Source organism: Apis florea, unplaced genomic scaffold, assembly GCF_048593485.1.
Source record: "Apis florea isolate Af1SG1 unplaced genomic scaffold, ASM4859348v1 contig_3793_pilon, whole genome shotgun sequence".
Taxonomy (NCBI): domain Eukaryota; kingdom Metazoa; phylum Arthropoda; class Insecta; order Hymenoptera; family Apidae; genus Apis; species Apis florea.
Genome location: NW_028256856.1, coordinates 1467901 through 1494935, shown reverse-complemented (window position 1 = coordinate 1494935; position 27035 = coordinate 1467901). Strand labels below are relative to the sequence as shown.

The window sequence follows — 27035 nt, the reverse complement described above, 5'->3', positions numbered from 1 at the left end:
AAATGAAAACGTTTGTAATTTATATTCTGGCTAATGAAACATTCACAATATATAATATAAACTTTAATTGAAAGGAGAGAACAAAAACTAATTTACAGACATATAATTTTAAATCTAATAATACATAAACTATTGGATTATTTAAATATTATTATTTAAATTTATAAAATTTGTTATGCAATATTGCAGATTATCATTAATTATATAAAAATCAATATAAGTGCAAAAAACTTTTCATTTCATCTCTCCATACAATTAATACATTACTATTGTTTAGCATATAAAATATAAAATCTTGATTTAAGATTAAATAATTTTTTTTTTGTTTTTTTTTATTTTTGTTTTTTTTTTTTGTTATTTCACAGCAGAATAATTACCAAAATGGTAGTTTCTATTTTAATATGATAGACTAGACTATTCTAAATCACTATTTTATTACGATTGTTACACGTAACAAAATAAATATTACACATCAAAAAATTGAAGCATTTCTTGAATGTTTGTTTGAATGATGTTACATTTTTATTTATATCAATTAATATTTATTTGTTAGGAGAATTATATGTTTTCTATTATTTCCTTGTTTTTTTAATTTAATTTATTTACTTAATTCATTCAATTATTAAGCTATAGAAATATCATTTTTATGAGTATGTAATTTGATTTATCACACTAAAAATATAAAAGTCCTTTACTGTCTTTCATAAGTGTTTATATCAATTATTCCAATCCTAACAATAATAGTAATAATGGTGATAATAGTAATAATGATAGTAGTAACAATAATAATGATAAAAATAATTTTTTCCATCATTATGTATATACCCATAACACCAACTAAAAATATTTTGTTGTAAATTGTATTTTGATTAATTAAAATTAAAGAACAGTTTTTAACGAATTTTATAAATTTGCTGCATAAATATAGATATAACAATAAAAAAGCATAAATGCTTATTAAAATATTATTTAAAAAAAAATAATTAATTTTAAACACGCACAATATTGTTAAATATTAGCGCATATCTCAATATTTATACTAGTCATTTTGTATTGCTATAATTGAGCAATACATGTTGTTACTCATAAATTATTGTGTATTGCAATGAAGTCATACATATTACACATTTGTTCATTTTAGAATATTATACAAAGTTTTGAAAATTTATCACAATACATCGAGATAAAAACCGATGTAAATTAATACATACAATTTGATGATCAAAATATTAAATTATGTAATTTCATTCTGGATCAGTTTCTCCTTCTCCAATTGTCAATACTGTAATAAGACCAGCAGCTGCTATCTTAGCTTTATATGTTTCCGGTTCGAACCAGCGAATCGGTTCCTGTAAAATAAAAATAATACTTAATTGTATAATGATTATTAAATATTATGTAATAAACATTATATTTTGCACATTACCTTTTTATGATGTTATGAGGAGCATGCTTTGAAATCGTAAAGCAGGTGTTAAATGGTTTATGTAAGTACATGCCATTTTAGTGACACAAACATTTTCCAATATAATAATTTTTAAGAAAAATAGGAATTTGTTATACTTTTGTTATAATATATATATCACATGATTTTAAAAAATACAAAGTAAAAATGTTTTATTATTTTTAAAATTTCATAAATGTTATACAATAATATTTATAATATAAATTGTTTTCAATTTCTTATATCATATATTTAATATTTCTATTATATTTCTCAAATAATAAAAATTGCAGTAATTTTTTTTAACTCATTTAATATTAATTATTTTTTTAATAATTTAGATTTAATATATATTAAAAAACTATACAATTACCAAACAAATTATAATATTTATGAAATATAAAAACAATTTAAGAAAGTATAAAATTTGAGATTATATAACGTATAACAAACGCAACATATGATATATTCGCTTTTCAAATTATTAACCAAATTTTAAATTCAAAATAAAAAAAGATAAACATTGAGATCATTTCATTTTTAATAACACAAAATAAAAGAATATATTTAAAAAAGAACAACTTTTTATAGCTTATCACATACATATTATAAAGATCTAATTTCATAACAAACATATCATACTAATATAACAAAATAGTAGTAATTATTAATATATTACTACAATTTGAAAAGAAATTATGTTGCTTTCAATAAAAAAAGTTATTTAGTAACACAAAAAAACAAATCTTATATATAATCAATTTTCTAAATAATACTGATAGAATAATATTTTTGGTTAAAAGCATAAAATATCACAAAAATCATTATAGTACTACATTAAATTTTTAGTTTAAATACGTACATTTTACGTATAAGTCTAGTAACATGTTTTTATATTATAGACATATCACTTAAAATATTGACTTTGTAATTTAAAATAGAAAAAAAGTAAATTTAAAGAATAAAGATTAATCTTTTTAATAAAAATCAATAATTATTAGATAGTTATAATTTTCGAGAATTGCCGTCTATAAACTAATAAAAGATATCTATTTTTTTATATTATCATGCTATTGTTTTCAATAATATAATAAGATTCAACAGTGACAAGTATTTTAAAAATGAAATGAGTAAAAACATACAACAATTATTTTAGTGTTGTCATTTTGATATAGAAAATAAATGTAACTTCAAAACAATTAAATTAATTTCGAAAAGTTAATCTTATGTCATTTTGCAAAGAAAATTAGTAAGTAACATTGTTGTACATCAGGTGATTAGCATTGGTATCACATTGATGTACCTTGCGAACAATGTTGGGACATTCCTTTTGAATGCGAACCCAATCTGCAGGTGGCCGTTTAGCATAAGGGCCTGTTGAACACAGCAACAAAAACTCATACGTGAGTTCTCTAACTTCTGGAACTAAATACAGTATTATCAAAATATTATGTTTTATATTTAAAAGCTTTTAACAATCGAAATAATTACCTTCCTGAGTTGATGAATTTGGTTCAGATATTATATGAGGTTTATAAGTTTCTTCACTTTCTGAAGTTGCAGCACTATCCATATTTAATTCTCGGCCTACTTCATTTGTATTGCTTGGAGTTAATAATGTTTTTTGTGTATTGGAAGACGAGATTGAATAAGGAGATTCTTCTTCAAAATTGAAATATTCTATACCACTTGTAAAATTTTCAGAATCTCCCAAGAAATGTTCATCTAAAACTAGCTTTGCAGTCTAATATACATATTAATTATGTCAGTAATATTAAATTAAAAATAATTAAAAAACAATACATAATTTTATTTATATTTTTAGGAAAAAAAATGATTACCCTAACAAGATCAAGATTGCATCCTGTGATTTTTAAAGATTGGTTACCAACAGTAACCGTATATTTATATTCGCCTATACTGGCGTCGTTGGTGGAGAAGCTGTGGAGGAGTGAACTTCGTAAACGAGAGTTTTGTTGTTGATGTTGCAATCGATTACTTTCGTCTGATGCACTACTATTTAATGAGGAGCTTGAACCACCCATAGCTCCTTTTTCTCCTCCACCTTGTTCTAATCTCACCGGCGATGCATTTCGTTGTATCGTATCTTTTATCAAATCCTTCGCGTAACTAGCGTGAAGATAAATAAATAAATTAGATATTTAAAATTTTTTAAAATAAAATATCAAATAAAATTAAAATTATATTTACTGTATCTTGTCCTCGGAAGTACCCGTGATTTGGACAAGTCGTTCTTTGGCTCCAGGGTTTACTGAAAAAATTATTATATTAGAAACAATATTTTATAATATTGATCAAATGTAAAATTTGTTATCATAATAAAGTTTATTATGTAAGTAATCATTTGCATTGTGGTTAATGTGTGGCAATTTATCAATGCAAAATTATCAAAAATAGATACTATGTAAATATAGATACTATTCAAACACTTTAAAACAAATTATTTATGCATTACAACATTAAAAGGTTTAACATTAATTGTGGAAATATTGTCCTGTAAAAAGAGATAAAATAATTTTTAGATATATTTAGAAGTATAAGCATTTATAAGCAAAAAAAAAAAAAAAAAAAATTATATAAAATATATAAAATGTTGAATAGAAATTGTAATATGCAATGTTAAATATAATTGCAATATCAATATAATATTAATGCTATTCAATATTTTATTTATTTAAATGTGACTTATTAAGCTGCAAATAATATGCATATGCTAATGATATTACAATATGATAACAAGACAATTGTACAAAAAAATTTTTTAGTAATCACATAACAAAATTTTCATAATAATTTCATTCAATGAAATAATAACATAATAACATATAAAGACAAAATATTTCATGCAAATAAAAATAAAGTAAGTTATAACACAAAATATACTTAGGAATATCATATAATATCAATTATATTATAAATTTGTATTTATATGATATTGTGAGAAATTGTTATATTTTATTAAAAAAATTTACAGTAATTTAATATTTTATAAACAAATATATAATATATTTATCAAAATTTCTAATAAAAACATAAAATTTAAATTTCTAATATTTTATAAAATGAATTGATATAATGGAAATATTAGGATATATAAAGATATTAAAAAAATATATAATTGGTTATTTTTATAATGCGTGAACATGATGCTATTAAGCCATCTGCAAATTGTTTGTTTACCTCGCTGGAAGGAGATGATTGTCTGGCTGAGCTCTTCGATCATGTGAACCCGCCGCCCTTTTATTCCCATCACTGTATTTTTGTGCAAATGATTTAGAAGTAGAAATATAATACTTACTACTTACAATAGATGTCAAAAACTAGTAGTATATAAAATATAAGATATATCAAAAAACAGATCCAAAAATATAGTGCAATGGTAACTTAAAATTAAAATAAACCATTCAGAAATTAAAACATGGAAGCCATATTCTACATTATAATACGAAGTTTTACATATATATTTTGCCTACAATGTACATATTACTAATATAATTAAAAATTTTAAACTTTTCTTACCTTTACCAGAATCACTGTTACGTATAACAACTTCATCTTTACAGTAGTTTTTTCCAGGAATACGAGTAGGTTTAACAAATTTGCCACTATTTTTTATAACTTCACCAGGTCCCAAGATAGGTGTTATAGTAGGTGAAGTCATAGTTGCCATTGGAGATGACAATGCATTTGTAGGTGTATCAGGAATTGCTTCTGCCTATTATTATCATATAGTTTTGTTTATAATTTATTTAATTATATTAAATAATTTAAAAAATGTAATTTAACATACATTATCCAAATGAGATAATTTTTGTGTATAATATACGTCCATAGAATCTGTGTGACGCCATTGTTTAGCTCTTAATTCTATAAGTTCCAGCAAGTGAACCCTAGTCGTCAAATCTAGTCTTTCGTCTTGACTTCCATTTCTGATTGCCACAAAAGCTCTATCTAGCTGATCTATATATTAATGAAAAAATAATTGAAATTTTTAATATCTAGAATTATTTTTTTTTATATTACAAATATTATTTTAAACTTTATATTATTTTAAATTATACCTTTATAAATAGCTTCTAATTGATGAGCATAAAGTTTTAAATGATTGCACATTGTAATCACATTCATTTGCAGCGCTCGGTCATGGAAGCCATTAGTTAGTTGCATTGCAACATTGTCGATTAAGGAGACTATATCCTCCACTATAAAATATAATTTTTAAATTTAATTATATATTAAGAATATAAAAATATAAAAGAATTATATTATTGAAATCCAATATATATATATATATATATATATATATATATATATATATTTTAATACATATTTAAATATAATATAGAAAAAAATTATATAAATAAATTAATGTAAATATAATTATAATAAAATATAATTACCAGTCGTAATCCGCCCATCGACGGTCGCGTGGCGTTGATTAAGTTTAAGCGGTCGAGGTTTTTCAACTTTCTTGATGGTTCGTGCTCGATTTAGTTGTGTAGCGGCCATTCTTTTTAATCTTAAATAAAAAAAAAAAATATGAGAAAATAAATATTATAATAAAAGAATTTATTAAATAATTAGAAATTAAATATAATTTTATAAAATTATAATTAAACATAATCTCTAATTATTTAAAATTATAAATATATATATTCATAATTATAATATATATATAAATATAATTATAAATATATATTTTCATAAAGTTAAGAAGACATGAATATATAATCTATTTTGAAAAAAATAGAAATAAAATAACAATATACTTACATATAACTGATTTTTTTTCATAAACTATGGGATGTTTTTGTAACATGACATTATTCGATATTTGATTATTTGTAGAATTAATATATATATAAATGTTATTATGTTATTAATGTATCATTAATGTTATTATATTTATATTTTTTTAATAACAAGAGGTCATGATGAGATTAATATTAAAGAAAAACGGAATATATTACTATCTTAAATTTAATTACTTTGAAAAGTATATTCTAAATTTTCGATGTATAGTTTTGCGCCGCGGGTGATTTAAAAATAACTAAGGAAAAGAGTGGTTTATGAAGAAAATAATTACTAATAAGAAAAGAAAAAATTAAACATTTAATATATACTAACGTAAATTTTAACAATATTTATCACAGTTGTGAAGTTGATGCGAAACATAGACTCTTTACAATAGCAGGTTATTTTACTGTGGTCTACGTAGAGATAAAAATAATTTATACGGTCCCCATGCGAGCGCCTCTGGCACTTTCGACATCTTGAAAGGTACGTTAGAAGAAGAAGGAAAATATACAAAGAACAAAGAGAGATAGTAAGCAAAAGAAAGGAGAAAACAAGAGTGGGAAAGGAAAAGTGGAAGGGAATAAAAAAGAAAAAAAAATGGAAGAAAATATAACTTATTAAAATTATATAAAATAGAAAATAAATGACATAAGTAAAATTTGATATATATAAGTAATAAAAAACTAAATTCTATTAATGCAGTAATTAATATGACTAATATTATAAAATCTAAAATTATGAAAGCTAACATACATTATATCAAATATTTAACGTTTAATATTTTAACCAAATTACTACATTCAAAAAATAGTTATCTATATTTAAATTTTTATCGCTAAAAAGACACTTACCACCACGTCGGCCGTGCCACAGATCAACGACAGGCAGACCGTCTGAAAGAAATTGGTAAGATATGCCGTTGACATACGTTACGAAGATATATTCAAGTGTCTTAAATTTAAAACAATGATACCAACATGTTTAGAATTCACTAGTAAAAGAATCTAATTGAAAACAGTTTTGTTAATTTCATATGACTTCATATTATACAACATAAGCTTATTACATATATATAAATAAATTATTGACATTGAAAACATTTTATTCAGTCAGTAAGAAGCATTCTACATGATGATGATGATGATGATGATCATGATAATGATAATATAATAATAATAATCAGAATAATCATAATAATTATAATAATAATATTAATTTATAATAATAATAATTCATTCATAATAACCATTTGTAATATACAATTATCTTTCTCTCTCTCTCTCGCGCGCACGCGTTCTCGCTCTCTCACATACATTGAATTGTCTTAGTACATAAATTATACAAAATTCATTAATAAATGAAACATTACATTCTTCAGACTATGAATGTAGTCAATAAATCATTTTTATCTCGTTTTTGCTGCAAAGATACTTTGTTTTTCTTTTTAGTTTGGTATTCGGCAGCGTTGTTGGATTTGAAGGACTACTTTAAACTCCCTGCTCACAGTAACGTTTACATACTTTGTGCTTTCTTTGTACATTGCTAAAAAATTCATACCTGCTAAGCAGGTCAAAGAGATAACAAACTCTAAATATTTTTTTTTATAAGGCATAATATGTATCATATATTTCATAACAAAATTACGTTATCAGTAAATGTATAAATAAACAATAACACAACAATGTAAACGTAACTGATGCAGTTCTATTATTGTAAATCCATATTTCTATTGATTTGAGGTAGTGTATTCAATGTAATCCTATTATTTTGCTGCTATATGTTGTGTGTGGATATGTGTTTCATATGAATATTTTTTACACCCATACACTTTTACTATAAGTCCAAAATATGTAAACATATCAAGAACTTTATGTTTAACAAACAGATTTAATCATAAAGATATAAATATTATTTAATTCAAATCTCTTTTATCTATTGCAAACAACATTATGATATTTTTCAATGAGTATTTATAAACAGTTCAGAAAGTAAAAATGATGAATATATATTATTTATATATGTATATATAAATATACACACACACTCACACACGACTTATTATTTTGGACTTACAGTTATTTCAGTTGTAAGTGTGTTTCAAAAATTATCATCTATGTTTAAAGTATGAGAAAACTAAATGTCGGGCAAATTTTGAAACCAATTGTAATTTTGCATTAATTATTTTGCATGCCGTACATTAAACGAGCATGAGATTTTTTAAGTATACCTTCATTATTAATCAAAATCTTCCCGCTATTCAGTATTCCAACTTCATTACCAAATACGACAAGGCTGCTGACATTAGGCTTGCTAGCACTTGTAAATAATGCCCAGCAATTGTGCTATTCTGTTAGTTTCTTTAACTATTATTCCATGAATAATTTATCACATTTTAATCGTCTTCACAGATTGAAAAAGAGAGGGCATATGTAACATCATGCATTACCAAGTTGGCTCAATCTATGAACACTTCTGTAAAAAATATAACATCTATGGATGGTTGAGCCCTTGGTTATAGCATATAACGAATTAGTATTTTTGAAGGTAATGCGTATCACTTCTGCAGGAACAATTACTGGATACAAATATCCATGTAATAATTTATATTAAATGCATTTGATATCATTCTTCCTTTATTTTAAAAGGAAACGTTAGTTTTGGGTTTAAAAAAATACCCAAAGTTACATCTAATACTTAAAAAATGAAATCTATTTAAGCACAAGATATGGATATTTCTTATAATTTGATTGTACAAATTCTATTCTATTGCAGAAGTGATTTTCGCTCTAGTCTTCGTATATTAGTTTTTCTTTTAATATCACACATACCCTCTCTCTAAAAAACTAAATACAGTAAACCTAAATAGAAATTGAGAAATTGACAATATCAATTTTGAATTTTGACACATTCGTGTTATCCTTATATTACTTTTAATATAAGTTTAACAACTTAATCAAATCAATCTAAGTTAAAATAACAAATACAATACATAAACACATTATAAAAAATTAAACTTAACATAAATGATGACTTATATCAAGATATAATAGCCTCAACAGTTTACCAGGGGAAAAACACAAACGAAACATACATATAATAGTAAAACTATTAACTACTACATTCTACTCTAAAATAGCGAGAAAATCCTAAGACACGCGATATCGCACGATGAACAATATTTTTAGAAGTTGCAGAATACTTGCAATTTCTAAAATCATTTTTTGTTAAACTTGAATTTTCTAATTCTTGCATTGAATGTCTTGTGATTTTTACGCTTTTGTAACAATTAATTCAATATCATCCTTCCTGCTATGTTATTGGTTTTTTCATCTATAGCAGAATATCTTAAAATAAAGCAGAAAATTTTTCTGCTTTCAACTTGTACGTTTAACTTGCAATTTTAGATCCTGGAGCCGAAATCCATTATTTCATTAATTGTCACAATTATACACATTTTTAAGTTAAGCTCGTATGTACTTTGACATTTTTTCATGTACTTAATATCATCAGAAAATTTTTTGTGACTTATGGAATATTTCAACCCCATAGATAAAAATTGATTTTAGACAACAATTAAAGATTAAAATCATTATTAACTATAATTATCAATTATTACACCATTAGTATGTCTTATGTAGTAATAAATTACCATCGTGCTATTTTATTTCACCGTCGACGATTGTTTTTTTTTTTATAACTAGTTGTTTATGAGTTATTATCTTAACTTATTAACGAGTATTATGGCATCTGCATTTGTCAAGAAGAATTGAAGTAAATTTGCATTTTACCTTAATTATTAATGCTGTATGAAATTCAGCTTTTTAAATTTTTATAAACTCGATTTAATGATGCCGTTTTTTCTTGAAACCTAAAAAAAAATCAAATTATTTTATATAATATATTAAAAAACATTTACATACAAAATAAGCATATTTAATGAAATAAAATAATTTACTTTTTTTAGCTTTGCCTTTTTTTTGAGCTTTTCTCTTTTTAGCAGATACTGAAGATGATTCTCCAAAAGTTGTAATTTCTTCTCCAAGTGTACCAATAGTTGTTATTTGATGACGTCTGTGTTTTTCTTGTTTAGTAACAGGTAAACGCGTCATATAATTTTCTTCATATTCTATCTTCCGCTTATTTTCTCGACCTAGACTAGCTTGCTTTTCTGCTAATCCATGTTTATCTTCAATAGGAGCATCTAAATATTCTTCTTTTAATTCTCTTAAAACAGCACCTGACACTGCACGTCTGCGAGCTCTTTCTCCTGCTTTACGAATTTTTTCAGTAATTGTTTCATCTCCATCTATGAATAAAAAAAATAAGATATTCAAACATATTTTGAAAAATTATATATGAATCTGTAATCATTGCATACAATATAGATTCATAAATACTGACCATAATGTACTGCAGCAAGTTTTGGTGGTACATAAATATTAGATTTTCTTGCCTGTATTGATTTGAAACCATCTACTTTATCTTGATCACTATCAGATTCTTCATCATTACTATCAAATGCATCTGGGTTTGCTTTAAAATTAGTTGGATCATCATTGTTAATAGTACCAGTTACAGCAGTCTTAACAAGTTTATCTATTTGATATTTTAATTTGTGATCTATTGGTCGGATTTTTTCTAGGACAGTTCTTATTTCAATTAAGCGATCAATTGATGGATCTCCTTCTATACGTTCTCCAGAACATTTTCTCAAAACCACATAAGTTAAATTAATCAAATAAGAAAGTAACATATGATATTTCATTTCTAGAAAACTAAGACCCTTATCTGTAGAAATTTCTCCATTTTTGACACGGACTAACATATTGTCTACAAGTTGATTAACTTGTAGGACATTAGCATTCATTTCCCCAAGCAAGCGAAATGCCTGTGGAAGATCTCTTTGTTCCATTTCATCAATTGCCTGTAAACATAATTTTTCATTGTTAAAAATATATATTCAATTTAATATAAAACTTGAATACAAATTAAATATATAAAGAAAAATCTACCCTCATTATTGTCATATTTTGTTTAAAAAAAAATATTTATAAATACGTGTTTCACAATGAATTCATTTATAAAACATTAAATTTTTACTTCACGTAAATTTAAATATTCTTTAACAATATCACTTAAAATTTTTCTATCGTCTTCCGTATTTTACACAAGTTCAATATATAAAAATCACTATATAACTTATTTATCTCAATATTAATCACATTTTATTTAAAAAATGAAATACGCGCTAAATTTTGTTCATAAAATCGAAACGTAACCAATGTTTTTGTATAAGTTTCACCTAAAAATTTATAGAAAGGCTTAATTTGAAGAAAAATGTCGGAGCCATGTATGTACGGGAAAAAAGCGCAATAATCTGCTGCCATCTTTCCTATTTACTAATGGATGACAACGGAAAAAAAAACAATCAAAAATTTCCAATAGACTTGATAGAAAAATGCATTGATTTAGACAATTTACGAAGAAATTTATTAAAATAATATACTTAAAAGTTTCCACTTACTTGTACCATTGTTCTGAAATAAAAATTAACCGAATAGATGCATATCTAAATAACGTAACTTGTAATTAAACGAGTCCCCACGTGGGACGATATTTTCCTTTTCGGGGATATATTTTTTCGCTCGGAAAAGCTTGATCAAAACACCTTCTATTATATAGCAAAAATGTTTCCATTTTTTAATAAAAAATAGAGTTTTACAGATTTAAAAATAATGATTATATTATTTATGAATATTAAATTTATAATTATAGAAATGAAATAGATTAAATAGTTGATTAAATAATATATTATATTTATAAAAGGTTCACTTCCTTTTCATTGCAAGGATAAAAAATTGCGGGAATTTTAAGAATAAATTCAGAAACAAATTTTTTGTAGGAAAATTAATGTTTCAAATATCACACTGAAAACGTATCATACTATATTATTATAATTATATTGATCTTTAAAAAAATAAAATTATTAAACTAAAAATATATAAAATAAATTTTTTAAAATAAATATTATATTATTTAATAAAATCTAAATAATTAAAATTATTGAATAGAGAAAGTATTTAATGTTTATTCTAATTTTGCAATTAAATACTTAAATTTAATAAAATATAAATGATATATGCTTATAAAAATTATAAAGTTTTTTTTTAAATAATTTAAATCGATAAAAGTTACTATTGATAAATATCATAATATAGAGTAATATATATATCATTTTACTAGGGAATTTTATAAAGCATCATTCTTGTATTATTTTACTAACAAATGTCTATAAACTTCATGTTGAAATAAATTTCATTTTTGACGTGAACGCAGTAGAAACGAACAGCAATTAAGAATAAAATAAGGCATACGGCGTGGCGCGCCTCTAACGAAAACAATATTAAAGAATGGTAAGTGTATCTTATTTATTATTTTTGTTTAATACTTAAGATAAAATATTATAAAAAAAAAATGTTTATTAATCAAATATAGTAGTTCTTTTTTAATATAATATTTTCTAACTTTGCAATGATGGTAATCATAAAATACAATTCTATTAGTCCTGTCAGAAATTTAATGGCATTGTTTATCATAGTTACGAAAAAATATCTTAAGTGTTAATATTAGTTTAATAATAAATTGAAATTATTAAAACATATCATTATTGTAAATAATCATGTATATTTGTATTTGTATTTATGAATAAATTATGTTTAAATCTATATTCATTGCAATTATAGATGTTATTAAAAAGTATCAATTGTTTTTAATTACCTTAATAAAAATATTATATGTTACATTCTTATTAATAGGGGAGATTAAAAAAAAGCAATGCAATATTTGTAATAATATGCTTATTAATTGAAACAAATGGCTTTTATGTGCCTGGTGTTGCTCCAGTAGAATTTAAAAAGGGACAAAAAATTGATGTTAAAGCAGTTAAAATGACCAGTACTCACACACAATTACCATATGATTATTATTCTATTCCTTTTTGTGTACCAAAAAATGGAAGTAAGGATTATAAATCAGAAAATTTAGGAGAAGTATTACGTGGTGACAGGTAAGGACTTATTATTTATTATTATTATTATTAGATTTTATTTTTTAGAAATTTATTTAATTTATTTTTATATAGAATTGTAAGTACACCATATGAAGTATCAATGGCAGAAAACATAATGTGTAGATTATTATGTCATGGACCAAATGAACTTATGACATGGAATGAAAAAGAATCACAACTTGTTATAGAACGTATTCAACATGATTATACTGTACATTTGTAAGTATATATGAAATTATATTTTGTATTATATATATACTTGTTATAACTTTTTTTATTCTTAGGTTAATTGATAATTTGCCAGCAGCAACAAAAAAAGTTCAGAAAGATACAAATAATGTAATTGTATATCATGGATATCGTTTGGGTGGTATTATGAATGGCCAATATTACATTAATAATTATCTTAAATTAAAATTAAGTTATCATAAATATGGAGAGTTAGTATAAATAATATTATTTGACATATAAATTATATATCAAAATATAATTATTTTTTATCTTTCATAGAAATGAATTTAGAGTAGTTGGATTTGAAGTAGAAGCTCATTCAGTTGATGTAAGTCAACTAAAGTTTGATAAAACTACTTGTATACTACCCTCACATCCTCAGGCAAATCTTCAATTTGTTAACCCTAAAGGAACCAAACTTCTATTCTTATATACTGTGGATTGGAAGCAATCTGATGTAAGTTGGGCAAGCAGATGGGACATATATCTAGGAATGAGTGATGTTGAAATTCATTGGTTTTCAATCATCAATTCACTTATTGTAGTTATTTTTCTTTCTGGTAAATATTTATGATATATTTTCTTAAATTATTGATGCTTGTCTTAAATTATTTTGAAATATATAAAAATTTTTAATAAAATTATATAGGGATTTTAACAATGATCATGGTTCGAACTCTAAGAAGAGATATTGCACGTTACAATGCTGGTGAGAGCGATAGTTTAGCAGGCTTAGATGAAACAATTGAAGAAACTGGTTGGAAACTTGTTCATGGAGATGTATTTCGACCTCCTCCAAATCCTCGGTTATTTGCTGCTGTAATAGGCAGTGGAATACAAATATTTTTTATGGCTTTAATCACGATATGTAAGAATTTATATTTTTTTATGAGAAATATATTATTATTAAAATATTTTTGTTACTTTTATGATATATTTTCAGTTTTTGCAATGTTAGGAATGCTTTCTCCAGCTAGTAGAGGTGCACTTGGAACATGTGCAATATTTCTGTATGTATTTTCTGGTTTAATTGCTGGATATTTTTCTGCACGTCTTTATAAAACAATGCGCGGTCGAAAATGGAGAAGAACTGCGTTATTGGTAAATATAGAACATATTAATATAATTGGTATAAAATTTAAAAAATGGAACAAAATTTTTTACATTGCCATATAATTTATTATAGACAGCAACGCTTTTTCCTGGAATAGTATTTACTACTTGTTTCTTCTTAAATTTTTTTATATGGGGAAAGCATAGTTCAGGCGCAGTACCATTTAAAACAATGTTAGCATTATTGTGTTTATGGTTTGGTATTTCACTTCCTCTTGTATATCTTGGATATTTCTTTGGATATCGTAAACAACCATTTACACATCCTGTTAGAACAAATCAAATTCCAAGACAAGTTCCTGATCAATTATGGTATATGAATCCAATACTATGGTAAGTGTATAAAAATAGTATGAAAGCATACATATAATTTTATTTTACATAGAAATCATTACATTATTATTAAATATTACATTAAAAATTAAATATATTTATCATTTGTTATAGTACATTAATGGCTGGAATTCTTCCTTTTGGTGCTGTTTTTATAGAATTATTTTTCATCCTAACTGCATTGTGGGAAAATCAATTTTATTATCTATTTGGATTCCTCTTTCTAGTTTTCTGTATACTTGTTATTTCTTGCTCTCAAATTTCTATAGTTATGGTCTATTTTCAATTATGTGGAGAAGTAAGTAATAAATAATTATTTTCAATCTTATATAATATATATACATATTATATATCTTATTCTTCATTAGGATTATCGATGGTGGTGGAGAAGTTTTATTGTCAGTGGAGGATCAGCTGTATATGTTTTAGCTTATTCAATTTTTTATTTTATGACAAAATTAGAAATAACAGAACTAATTCCAACACTTTTGTATTTTGGTTACACTGGATTAATGGTTTTAACATTTTGGTTATTAACTGGTACAATAGGATTTTTTGCAGCTTATGCATTTATTCGAAAAATATATGCTGCTGTAAAAATAGACTAGTCAATCATTGATCCTATCAGTGATTAAGAAAAGTAACACTATTTCAATATGTGTTACAAAAAATATTTAATTACTTTAAATGAAATATATGTGAAACCAAAATAGTACAATAGTTTATTTTCAGTTTCAATATATTAATTTCATTTGGTTACAAATGAGAACTATATTTACCAAATAATATTCTTACATATTATAAAATTGTTCTGTTTATAATGAAAAATATGTAAAATTTATGAATGAACAGAAAAAATTGTAATTAAAGAGAATGATGTATAACTTCATTCATTGCATTATTAATACATAATTTTCAGTTTTTATTAAATCTTAAATATTAAAAAAATTTTGTATTAAAGTACTTATAATTTATAAAATGAAACATTTTATTTTCATATTCATATATAGAAATGCATAAATTATTAATTAAGTATTAATATTATTTTTTTTTAAATAATATAAAAAATATATAATTATAACATTTTTATTAAGTATAAATAATATTATAAGTTATACATAATGAAGTTGGATAAATTGTACTATTGGGTAGAGAGAGATTCAATATGTAAAAAAAAAAAATTGAATTTTTTTTTTTTTTTTTTTTTTTTTTTTTTTTTTTTCAATTTATTTTTGCATGTAGAATTATTTTCTTAGTACTCTTAAATGTACTATCTATTCCACTTTACTTAGTATATTAGTTATAATCAATATCAGTACAATAGTAGTATTAATTCATAATTATTTTGTTTTTTATTACAATAAGATGAAAATTTTACAAATTATATTTATAATTATTTGTTAACAAATAAAAATGCATTAAATGCATATAATATTAATAATCAGTTATGTTCAAATAAGTTAAAAGTATATTTCTTCATTATTTCTTAATATATATTATATCACTTAAAAGATTTATCAATTATTATATAATATTAATTTTGGCATAATTATAAAGATCTGTATTTTCAATTATTCAAGTATTACTAAATCTATTACTAAATCTGTACTAGTATCTGTATAGTATTTTATGAAATTTTTAATATTGATATATTATAACTAAACATATAGTTGTATATAAGTTTTATAAATGTGTATTGATTATATTTGCGATTTTTAATATTCTTATTCTTTTATACATATTTGTATACAATTTCTTTTTCAATAGAATAACTGTTTCGTAAAATAATGAAAAACAAAAATTAAAATATATAAAATAAAGTAATTTTCAAAATTTGATAAAGTTGAAGTATAATTATTGTATTGATTTGAATAAAAATAAATAAGATAAATATTTTATAAATAATGTAAATAAAATGTAATTAATATCGTTAAAGATTTTATATATATAAAGACAAATATTTTTCAATAATCTGAGGCTTATATTTCTATGTTTTTTCTTATGTTTATAATTATATATTTGTAATTTTTTTGCTTTTTTATTGATATTAATATATAGTAATATATAATAATATATAGTAATCTTTTTAATGAAATTTTAAAAGATAATATCGATTTTGTTTTAATTTACATTTTATAATAAAATATATGAAAATGCACATTATACTGACAATATAAATTTTGATTTCTGTAGATTCTACAGGCATATAACATTTTGATATAGAATAATTATTGGGAGTAAATACACCCTGAAATATAATACATTTTAAAAATTCATAATAATATAATATTATAAAATATTAATATAATAATATAAAATTATAAAATTGAATTAAATATTTTTTTAAACTCTAGAACATACCAATAGTAGTGAAGGATTATCTTTATTACGCCAACTAAAAGATGATATTGTAAATTCCAATATATCTTTTCTATGAATTCTTCTACAGCCATGATGGGTGTGTCCATTAATAATAAGTCTTGGATTCAATATATCTAAAAGCTATACAAATCTTTTTATATAAGTTTAATTATAATCATTTAGATCAATCATTTTTATAGAATATTTACATACTTGTTCAGATGCTTCTTTTGATAAACATTCCCATCGTTCTCTAAACTTGATATCTTTTATTTCATCTGGTGCTTGATCAAGTTCATTGCAAATTTCATCAGATTCGCGATACATTGGAAAATGCTAATTTAAAAATTATATTATCATTTTTATTTTATAAAATAAAATTATTTACTAACCTGTAAAATAATTGGTCTACTATATCTTGAAATTACATTATCTTTGTTACAATTATTTCCTGTATTTTTTGCACATTTTAAATGTGCTGAAAAATATTTTTATTTATATATAAGTTTTAATAAATTTTGGTAAATATTCATTTAATTTATATAATTTAATTTTTTAACAAAAATTAAGCTTACTAGCAATTTTATTTAATGCAATTTCTGTAGGACGACATAAAAAACATCCATCTCCTTCCAATGCCATACTATTAATTAAAACAAAATGATTTCCTCTAATACTAACTCTTTTTACACTTGGTGACTTTAAACCATTTACAAATCGTTGATTTAAATATGGTGTAATTCCTAAAAAAATACTTTTTGATTAAAAATATATTTATATAATAATATATTAATATTGTAATTATTAAAAATATTATATAATTAAAAATATTTTACCATAATGAAATCCAATATCATGATTTCCAGCAACAACATAAAGATGAATATGTTTAGGTACTGAAAATAATGAATGGAATCTTTGTACATATTGATCAAATTCTGTAGAACTACTCCATTGTCCTTCATCGAATAAATCACCTATTATAATATATTTATTAATTAATTTTATTTTTCATCATTAAAAATTTTTTATTAAATACCTAATATAAAAATTATATCTGGTTTATGAAGTGTAATCATAGTTTGAAATGCTCTATACATTTGCCATTCTCTATAAAAAAAGAACATGAATTTTAATTGAGAAAAAATTTATTTTTAAGAAATTAAACTACTTATTATTTATTTAATCATTTAATTTACCTTCTTAATTTATCAAACCAATGTCCATGTTTAGAACCTAATAAATGAGTATCTGCTATAAACATTGCATGTACAGGAGTTTCTTCTGGTTTGATTTGAGTAATAGTCATATCGATTTTATGTGGTTCCAAAATAGGCCATGTACACTATTATATTAAATATAAAATATAAAAATTTTGAATTTTGCAAATATAATATATGCCAATAAAACTTACCTGAATAAGCACAAGATAATATAATAAATATTCACAAAAAATAAACACACACACTAGAGCTATGACAGCTTCAATTAAATATTTCTTATATGAAAATGTTTTGGCATCTAACATTCTGTATTATTTTTGTAAAAATATTTTCAAAGATTTATTTAAGATTAATTACAAATATTACATTCTTTTTTTATTCTAGTTGAACATTGAACATTTTCGTATATTATGATTATACATTCGTATCATATATTTAACATAAAAAGTATATTTTGTTTTGAATATTGAAAATAAACATATAATATTTTTTGCATTAAATATTTAATGTCTTATCATGAAATTCAATTTGCAAATTCATAAATTGCCTTATTATTTTCATTTGTAAAATTGTATAGAATAAAACTACAAAACTACTAATAATCAAAATTAAAACTATAATTCTTTCAATCTTCTTAAATTAACTAAAAATAAACAAATATTCTAAATCATAATAAGAATTTCTTATTTGATAATACTGAATATCGAATAATACAATTTTATTAAAGTACATAGTATATACATAATATTAATTTATTGTTTCATTAATTATTTAAATGATTTAGCAAACAATAACGTTATAATAATAAACACTAATATTAAAATACTACGTAAATAATATTAACAATGTATATGTATAAACTATATATATAATGTATAAACTATATAGATAAAATAAAAAGACTTCAGATATACCCATAAAATATCATATCATAAGATATTGTACATATAATATCAATATATACATATAATTTATTTATGATGCCAAATTTTTAAAAGAAAATAAGTAAATCACATGATTTAATTATTTATTATATATATTTTAATCGGATAGTTAAATATTGATATCAAAATCAATTTTTCGTTGCATAAAATTGTATCGATGTGTACATCGATATCAATTTTTGCTGAATTGATTACAAATTTTATTTAATTTTAAAATAATAATCATATTATTTGTCTTCTACTATTATTTAACTTTATAAATCATATTAATCAAATGTATGAAATATATATAATCAATTATTATTAACATTTTTATTTATATGAAAACATTTAAGTTTTTAATAATAATAATATATAAATGTTTTTAATAATAATAATAAAATAAATATATAATGTATTATATATATATATTTTTATTTTAAAAATATTTAATATTTATAAAATTAAATTAAGTCATTATTCAAAAAACATTTAATTTTTTAAAAGAATTAAAGAATTGAAGAATTGAATCCTGAAATATAATTATTATATAATTATTATTTTTTATGTTTTTCAAATATAATAAGTTGTAATTAAAAATGTCAAAATTCAAACATATAGTAAATTAGTATAATTATACACAAGTTAATACCTATGATTATACGCATGCGTAATATTTCATTTTCTCACAGTCTTCCATGTGCAAATAATAGTTTTCTAGGATAGGTGTTTTAATATTTTAAAAACATGTCGCAATATAGATTATTGGGTACACTTGCAAATGTTTCGCATATTAGTAAAAATATAGCAACACGAACAGGTAATTATATATAAAAAAAGTTATATTTTTATATGAACATTTGTTCTTAAATAATATATCTATGTCACATAAAAATTAGCACTGTATACAATATTGTACATATTATATTTATGTATATAATATAAAAATATTGATAAAGTATGAAAATATGTATGCAAAGTAAGAAATAGTATGACATAAATAGGAAATAAATATATAAATAGGAAATAAATAGGAAATAATAATGAGAAGTATGAAATAAATAGGAAATTTTTAGTAAGAATTATTGAAATAAATAATAAAATTTGTACAAAAATTTGTATAATTTTTGTTTTGATTTTATTGTAAATTTTACTTTCAGCATTATATAAATCAATGAGAGCAATGAGTATACCAACAAATTTAAAACATTTGAAATATAAAGTTGTGGACAATGTAGCAGTTCTTACTTTAGATTCTCCAGGAGTTAAGGTATATATAATTCTATTAGTTTCACAAATAATTTAATAAATAAAATAAATTTAATTTTTACTTGTAAATATGATAGGTAAATACTTTAGATTCAGAAGTAATGAATGAAATTGTTGATGTTCTAAAAAATATAGAACAAAACTCTGCTGTAAATTCAATAATTTTTATAAGTGGAAAACCAGGTTGCTTCATTGCTGGTGCTAATATTAATATGATACATTCTTTTAAAACTCCAGAAGATGGCTATAAAATAGCTTCTGAAGCTCAAAAAATCTTTGAAAAAATAGAGAAAAATCAAAAACCAATTATAGCTGCAATTCAAGGTAGTTGTTTAGGAGGAGGTTTAGAGGTATATAATTTAATAAATTTATATATTCTATTTTTATAAGATCTATAATTTTCATTATTATTCATATTTTTATTTAATCGATATAGATGGCTATGGCTTGTCATTATCGAATTGCTGTAAATGATCAAAAAACTAGTTTAGGTTTACCAGAAGTAATGTTAGGTGTCTTACCTGGTGCAGGTGGTACACAAAGATTACTTCAATTAATATCACTTCCTAATACTCTAGATATGATTCTCACTGGTAAACAAGTTAAAGCAATTAAAGCTAAGCAAATAGGACTTGTAGATCTTTTAGTAAATCGTCTTGGTTTTGGCATTGGAACACCAGAACAAAAGTAAGATTTGATACATTTTTATATATAGACATATATATATATATATATATATATATATATATATACATAGATTTAATATATATTTATAGAAAGTATGAAAATTTTATTTAAAATATTTCCAGTACAATGAGATATTTGGAAGAGACTGCTATTAAAGTTGCACAAGATATTACAAATAAAACTTTAAATATTGATCGAAGTTCTAAAACATTAATTGATAAACTTACGAATTATGCATTATCCTTTGATTTTATAAAGGATCAAGTATTTAATAGAACAAAAAAAGAAGTGATGAAGAAAACTGGGGGTTTATATCCTGCACCTCTTAAAATCTTAGATGTAATACGTATTGGTTTAGATAAGGGATCAAAAGTTGGTTATGAAGCAGAAGCTAAAGCTTTTGGCGAATTAGCAATTACACCTCAATGTAAAGGTCTTATAAATTTATTCTTTGGACAAACTACTTGTAAAAAAAATCGTTTTGGAGTGCCAAAAAATGCTGTTAAGTATGCATATTTTTATATATACCATGTAAAAATAAGTAATTTTTCTTGCAAAATATTAATTGTATATATATTTTAGAAAAATTGCTGTTGTTGGTGCTGGTCTTATGGGAGCAGGTATTGTTCAAGTAAGCATAGATAAAGATTTTGATGTAATTATAAAAGATACAAATGAAACTGCTTTATACCGTGGTGTTAATCAAATACAGAAAGGAATGGATGCTGCTGTGAAAAAAAAAAAATATTCTAAGTTAGTTTTTAAAGTTTCTTAATTTTTCATTAAAAATATGATACATGTTTATACACATGTATGAATACATAAAAAATTTCAAATTATCAAATTTTATTATTTTTTCTTAAATTTATTTTTAGCCTTCAAAAAAATAAATATCTTTCTAAACTTGATTCTACATTAGATTATACTTCATTTAAAAATGCAGATATAGTAATTGAAGCTGTATTTGAAGATATTACAATTAAACATAAAGTTATAAAAGAAATTGAAGCAAATACACCAAATTACTGTGTACTTGCAACAAATACATCAGGAATTTCTATTAATGAAATAGCTGCTGGAAGTAATCGTCCAGATAAAGTAAGTATAATATTTAATATATTTTCTTTAATTTAATTTAGTAAAATTATGTTTTTATAGGTAATTGGAATGCATTATTTCTCTCCAGTAGATAAAATGCAATTATTAGAAATAATAACACATAAAGGAACATCGACTGAAACAATTAAAACTGCAGTTGATGTAGGCTTAAAACAAGGGAAAACAATTATTATTGTTGGAGATGGTCCTGGATTTTATACAACAAGAGTACTGAGTGCTTTATTATCTGAAGCTATTAGGTTAATGCAGGTAGTTCTTTTTTATTTTTTTATATTTATTATTTATTATTATATAGAATGTCTGTGAAATCATGATACAAGTGAGATAATATAAAAATAAATCAAAAAAAAATATTTGAAAATTTTTCAAACTTGAAAATAAAGTCTTAAATAAAAAATTTTTTTTTCTATTTTTATACATAGATTCATCACATAATTGTTTTTATCATGATTTTGAAGATACTCGGTATATAATACAATAAGAATATATAATATACATATATAATATACTATGTATATACAACATATATATACATTATAAAGTACATGATATAAAATTATGTCAATGAAAATAGGAAGGTGTAGATCCTATAGATTTGGATAATTTAACTAAAAAATTTGGATTTCCTGTTGGAGCAGCTACTTTATCAGATGAAGTTGGAATTGATGTTGGTGCTCACATAAGTGCATATCTTGTAAAGGCATTAGGTGAACGTTTTAATAGTGGAGATATAAATATACTCAATGACATGGTTAAAGCTGGTTTTCTAGGTATTCAATTTTTTATTATATAATATCGTGAGGCGTATCTCTCCTTACCTGGGCAAACTATCGGACGATTTTTTTAGTAAAATCAAAAATATCTCGCAGTTCTTTGCTTGCTGCATTTAAACACATATTGAAATAAAAGTGTTAGTAATAAATAATTTTAAGCAAAGTTTATAATACAGACGTGTAATTCAATTATACACGAAAAAGATGATTTCAAAAACAAATTAACAGAACATATTTTTTAGAAATATTTTTGAAAAATAAGTGATTTTGGAATAATTTTTTTCTTATGCTATAAACAAAAATTAATATTATATATAATAATAATATATATATATATATAAATACACGTATTCATTGCGGTTTAATTTGTCTCTCTTGCTTGTTTCGCGTATTCAAAGTAATAGTATATAAAAACTCGAGACAGCCTCGCGGGTCTGTATAGAATTTTACATTTCTTTGTGTATGTGTATTTAACGAAATACATGTTATTTTCAGGAAGAAAATCAGGCAAAGGAATATATATATATGAAACTAATGTTAAGAATAGAAATATTAATCTTTCAGCATTAGATATTTTGAAGAAATATAAACTTGAACCAAAAGGAAGTACATCTATTGAAGATCGTCAATTAAGAATGGTATCTCGTTTTGTTAATGAGGCAATACTTTGTTTAGAGGAAAATATTTTGGCTAATCCGGTAAAATATTTACAATTATATATATAATATATTAGTAAATTATTGAATTATATTATTTTTTGTTGAACATAAATATTTTTTTAGTTGGAAGGTGATATAGGAGCTGTTTTTGGATTAGGGTTTCCTCCATTTACTGGTGGACCTTTTCGTTGGGTAGATTCTTATGGTGCTGATAAATTAGTGAAAAAGATGGAAGAATTTCAAAATCATTATGGTGATGCATTTAAACCATGTCAAACATTATATGATATGGCATCCAACCCTAATAAAAGTTTTCATAGATAGAAACTTGAATTTTATAAAAGTAAAGCTTTAAAAATGCATTTTTGAAATTATACTGATAAACAGCTTAAGAATAATCATAAATATTTAGAAATATTATATTTTTTGATAAATAAGATGAATTTAATAATTGAATTTGAACTTTTTTCAATGCATCAATGCAAATTGATTAAATATATATTTATTATGAGATTTTTATACTATGTTAGAAAACATATATTTTATAATATAAATATTTTCATAATATATAATATCATAGTCTATTTTGATAAAAATACAAACAAAATGTACATACATATTTTTTTTTAATACATGAAATATGTAATTTTTATTATTTTTTAAATTATAAAATATAAAAAATAAAATGTTAAAAAAATTTAATTTTATATTAATAAATTTTCATAGCAGCATAAATAATTTTTTTAATTTCCCTTTACAAAAATTTACATCAAAAAAATAGCATGTATAAGCATGTATTATATATTATAAGCTATTTAATAATGAATGACTGATAAATGTATATGAATAAATTTATCGTTTAATTTCCATTTTTTATTTCCATTGAATTATGAAAGATGTAGGAGTGGAATTCTAGTTCTTGATGCAATGTTTAGAAGATATTGCACTTTATTGATGAGTAAAAAATGAATCTTATATTTAATGATTTAAAAATTTTAAATAAATTTAATTTATTAATTAATTATTTAAAATATTAAACAAAATATTATAAAAACTGAATATAAACTTGCATTTAAATTTAAAATATAATAAGATGTAAATATAATTGTAATAAGATAATGAGATTTGTTTATTGTTATTTTTAATATTTTTTATTATAAATAAAATTTAGAAATAAAAAGATACTATTTCATATGTAACGTTTTTATAATAATTTGTGATGATATTTATTATGATATATTGAATAATTTCATTTTAATATTTTTTTTATTTAGAATTTTATTATTATCGAATAATTATTTTATATATTTAATACAGGATAAAATTTTGATGTATCATTTTTTTTAATAATAAAAAAAATATTAATAAAAACAAATAAGGATAATCAGGTAGACATTTTACATCATCTACCGGTCCCATACTTGTTTGTGACATTTACAATATTAAAAGAATTCAAGTCCTTGGCTGATGCAAGAAACCACGACATTTCGTGAGAAGCCATTAACAAGGATCATATCTCAGTTGACCTGTATAATTTATTAGTTTTAGTTTGTAAATAATATGAATACAAACTTAAAAATTATATCATTCTGTTTTTTAATATATTTAATTTTTTACGTTATTAAGAATTATTTTAATAATAACAGTATTAATAAAATGAAAATATACATGATTATAGATATTATGCGATTTATACGAAGTGTAATATGTAATATGTAATCAATAGAATGCAATAAAAGAAAACGAAAAATTCGTATATATATATTTCTGACTACATAACATTGTTATAATTTTGAATTTTATTCTAATTTTGAAGAATATCGGCTTTATAACTATCACAAATTTTCTTTTTCTCTGTTAAAATTATTAAACAAAAAATATATTTATATTTTTGTCTATTTGAAATTATTTTTGACAATTTATTTTTTTCATAAATGCAAACAATTGATAAAAAATCTTATCTAAATCGATGACTCTGAATTATATTTGACGTTACCATGATTTTTTTTTTGCTAATATAAAGAATGTGGTAATGCTTACAATGAAATTTTTTTAGTTTCTCTATATAAATTTTTATCAATTATTATTAATTGTATTCATTAAAAATGATAAAATATATGATATTTGATGATAAAATGATAAATATATATATATTTTATTTATATTTTATTATAAATTAATAAATCAAGTTATAAAAAATATCAGAATATTGCATTACAAAAATATTTAAAAGTTAATTTTTTATTAAAAATTTTATAAAATTTATTTATCTCCCATTAGAAAACTTATTCTTATATACACATATGTTTCTTGTATTTATCAAAGATTTATCGAAGAAAATAGACATTTTAAAAAATATTGCATCATTTATGGATTTTAATCAAACAAAATAATATCCTATATATTATATATATTCGAATTTTCTATACAATGTATGATAAAAATTTTTTATTTTAATATAAGAATTGAATATTTTATTTTATATTGCAATTTTTATATATAATATAATTTATATTTCATATTTAATAATCATAATTTATTAAATTATATATAATGAAATATATATTTTTTATGATATAAAATGAAAAATTATATCGTTATTACAAAATATTTATAAAAATGTTTATGTCAAATTAATAAGTCAATCAAATTTTATTGTTTTATCCATTTATCTAAATTTAAATTTTAAATAAAAAAATAAATAAATCAAAGATTGATATTTAAAAATCACTTATCATTTTTTTTCAATTAACTACGACTAAAAATTTTATATATGTATCTGACTTTTTATGAAGGTAAAAAAATAAAGATTTATAATTAAAAGAGAATTAATATATATTATATATTAAATTAATTATATATTAATTAAATTTAAATTATATAATTTAATTTAATAATTATATTTAATTAAATAATTTATGTTTAATTTTTTAAGTAATAATGACTCAATTTTATAAATAATTGCCATAAAAATTAAAAAAAATTATTAAATTATTGTTGTAAATCTTTAATA

The 27035-nt window shown here is 22.1% G+C and overlaps 5 protein-coding genes and 1 long non-coding RNA gene across 14 annotated transcripts; 3 read left to right on the top strand and 3 right to left on the bottom strand.

Moving 5' to 3' along the window:
- Window positions 1–1079: 1079 nt before the first annotated feature.
- On the bottom strand, window positions 1080–7238 carry mxt (Eukaryotic translation initiation factor mextil). 7 transcript variants are annotated; one of them, XM_086915755.1, is made up of 12 exons: window positions 6593–6749; window positions 6239–6262; window positions 5866–5984; window positions 5527–5667; window positions 5256–5425; window positions 4985–5180; window positions 4646–4717; window positions 3656–3716; window positions 3286–3574; window positions 2936–3188; window positions 2748–2869; window positions 1080–1349 (listed from the first exon to the last, which is right to left on the bottom strand). In XM_086915755.1, exons 3-12 carry the CDS (start codon window positions 5972–5974, stop codon window positions 1245–1247), a joined length of 1518 nt encoding a protein of 505 aa, XP_086771881.1. In that variant the 5' UTR covers window positions 5975–5984; window positions 6239–6262; window positions 6593–6749; the 3' UTR covers window positions 1080–1244. The 7 variants fall into 7 exon arrangements, 6 of the variants coding, with proteins under 6 accessions (XP_086771881.1, XP_086771879.1, XP_086771880.1 ...); XR_015294592.1 differs by lacking the exons at window positions 6239–6262; window positions 6593–6749 and adding an exon at window positions 7114–7227 and having other exon boundaries at window positions 1427–2869; XM_086915753.1 differs by lacking the exons at window positions 6239–6262; window positions 6593–6749 and adding an exon at window positions 7114–7238.
- Window positions 1317–3805, top strand: LOC147656375 (uncharacterized). The gene is made up of 2 exons (XR_015294593.1): window positions 1317–1487; window positions 3270–3805. It is a non-coding gene; the product is annotated as an uncharacterized LOC147656375 (long non-coding RNA).
- A 2278-nt stretch (window positions 7239–9516) lies between the features above and the next one.
- Window positions 9517–11911, bottom strand: LOC147656374 (neuroguidin). 2 transcript variants are annotated; one of them, XM_086915762.1, is made up of 4 exons: window positions 11787–11911; window positions 10664–11186; window positions 10218–10568; window positions 9517–10130 (listed from the first exon to the last, which is right to left on the bottom strand). In XM_086915762.1, the coding sequence occupies exons 1-4, from the start codon at window positions 11793–11795 to the stop codon at window positions 10105–10107; spliced, it is 909 nt and encodes a 302-aa protein (XP_086771888.1). In that variant the 5' UTR covers window positions 11796–11911; the 3' UTR covers window positions 9517–10104. The 2 variants fall into 2 exon arrangements, with proteins under 2 accessions (XP_086771888.1, XP_086771887.1); XM_086915761.1 differs by lacking the exon at window positions 11787–11911 and adding an exon at window positions 11275–11663.
- Window positions 11912–12515: 604 nt separating this feature from the next.
- Window positions 12516–15897, top strand: TM9SF4 (transmembrane 9 superfamily protein member 4). 2 transcript variants are annotated; one of them, XM_003697183.4, is made up of 10 exons: window positions 12516–12675; window positions 13078–13328; window positions 13404–13550; window positions 13616–13771; window positions 13842–14122; window positions 14212–14430; window positions 14506–14663; window positions 14749–15008; window positions 15123–15306; window positions 15377–15897. In XM_003697183.4, the coding sequence occupies exons 1-10, from the start codon at window positions 12673–12675 to the stop codon at window positions 15614–15616; spliced, it is 1899 nt and encodes a 632-aa protein (XP_003697231.1). In that variant the 5' UTR covers window positions 12516–12672; the 3' UTR covers window positions 15617–15897. The 2 variants fall into 2 exon arrangements, with proteins under 2 accessions (XP_003697231.1, XP_086771874.1); XM_086915748.1 differs by having other exon boundaries at window positions 12521–12675; window positions 14212–14663.
- A 440-nt stretch (window positions 15898–16337) lies between these two features.
- PGAP5 (Per1-like protein PGAP5) lies at window positions 16338–19498 on the bottom strand. Its single transcript, XM_086915749.1, has 9 exons — window positions 18784–19498; window positions 18569–18714; window positions 18409–18479; window positions 18206–18346; window positions 17945–18112; window positions 17762–17847; window positions 17583–17705; window positions 17370–17510; window positions 16338–17256 (listed from the first exon to the last, which is right to left on the bottom strand). The coding sequence occupies exons 1-9, from the start codon at window positions 18895–18897 to the stop codon at window positions 17095–17097; spliced, it is 1152 nt and encodes a 383-aa protein (XP_086771875.1). The 5' UTR covers window positions 18898–19498; the 3' UTR covers window positions 16338–17094.
- Window positions 19499–19523: 25 nt separating this feature from the next.
- Mtpalpha (monolysocardiolipin acyltransferase Mtpalpha) lies at window positions 19524–24757 on the top strand. The gene is made up of 11 exons (XM_086915747.1): window positions 19524–20335; window positions 20676–20785; window positions 20862–21134; window positions 21221–21471; window positions 21594–21977; window positions 22054–22224; window positions 22347–22569; window positions 22630–22839; window positions 23165–23360; window positions 23859–24061; window positions 24146–24757. The coding sequence occupies exons 1-11, from the start codon at window positions 20263–20265 to the stop codon at window positions 24344–24346; spliced, it is 2295 nt and encodes a 764-aa protein (XP_086771873.1). The 5' UTR covers window positions 19524–20262; the 3' UTR covers window positions 24347–24757.
- Window positions 24758–27035: the final 2278 nt, after the last annotated feature.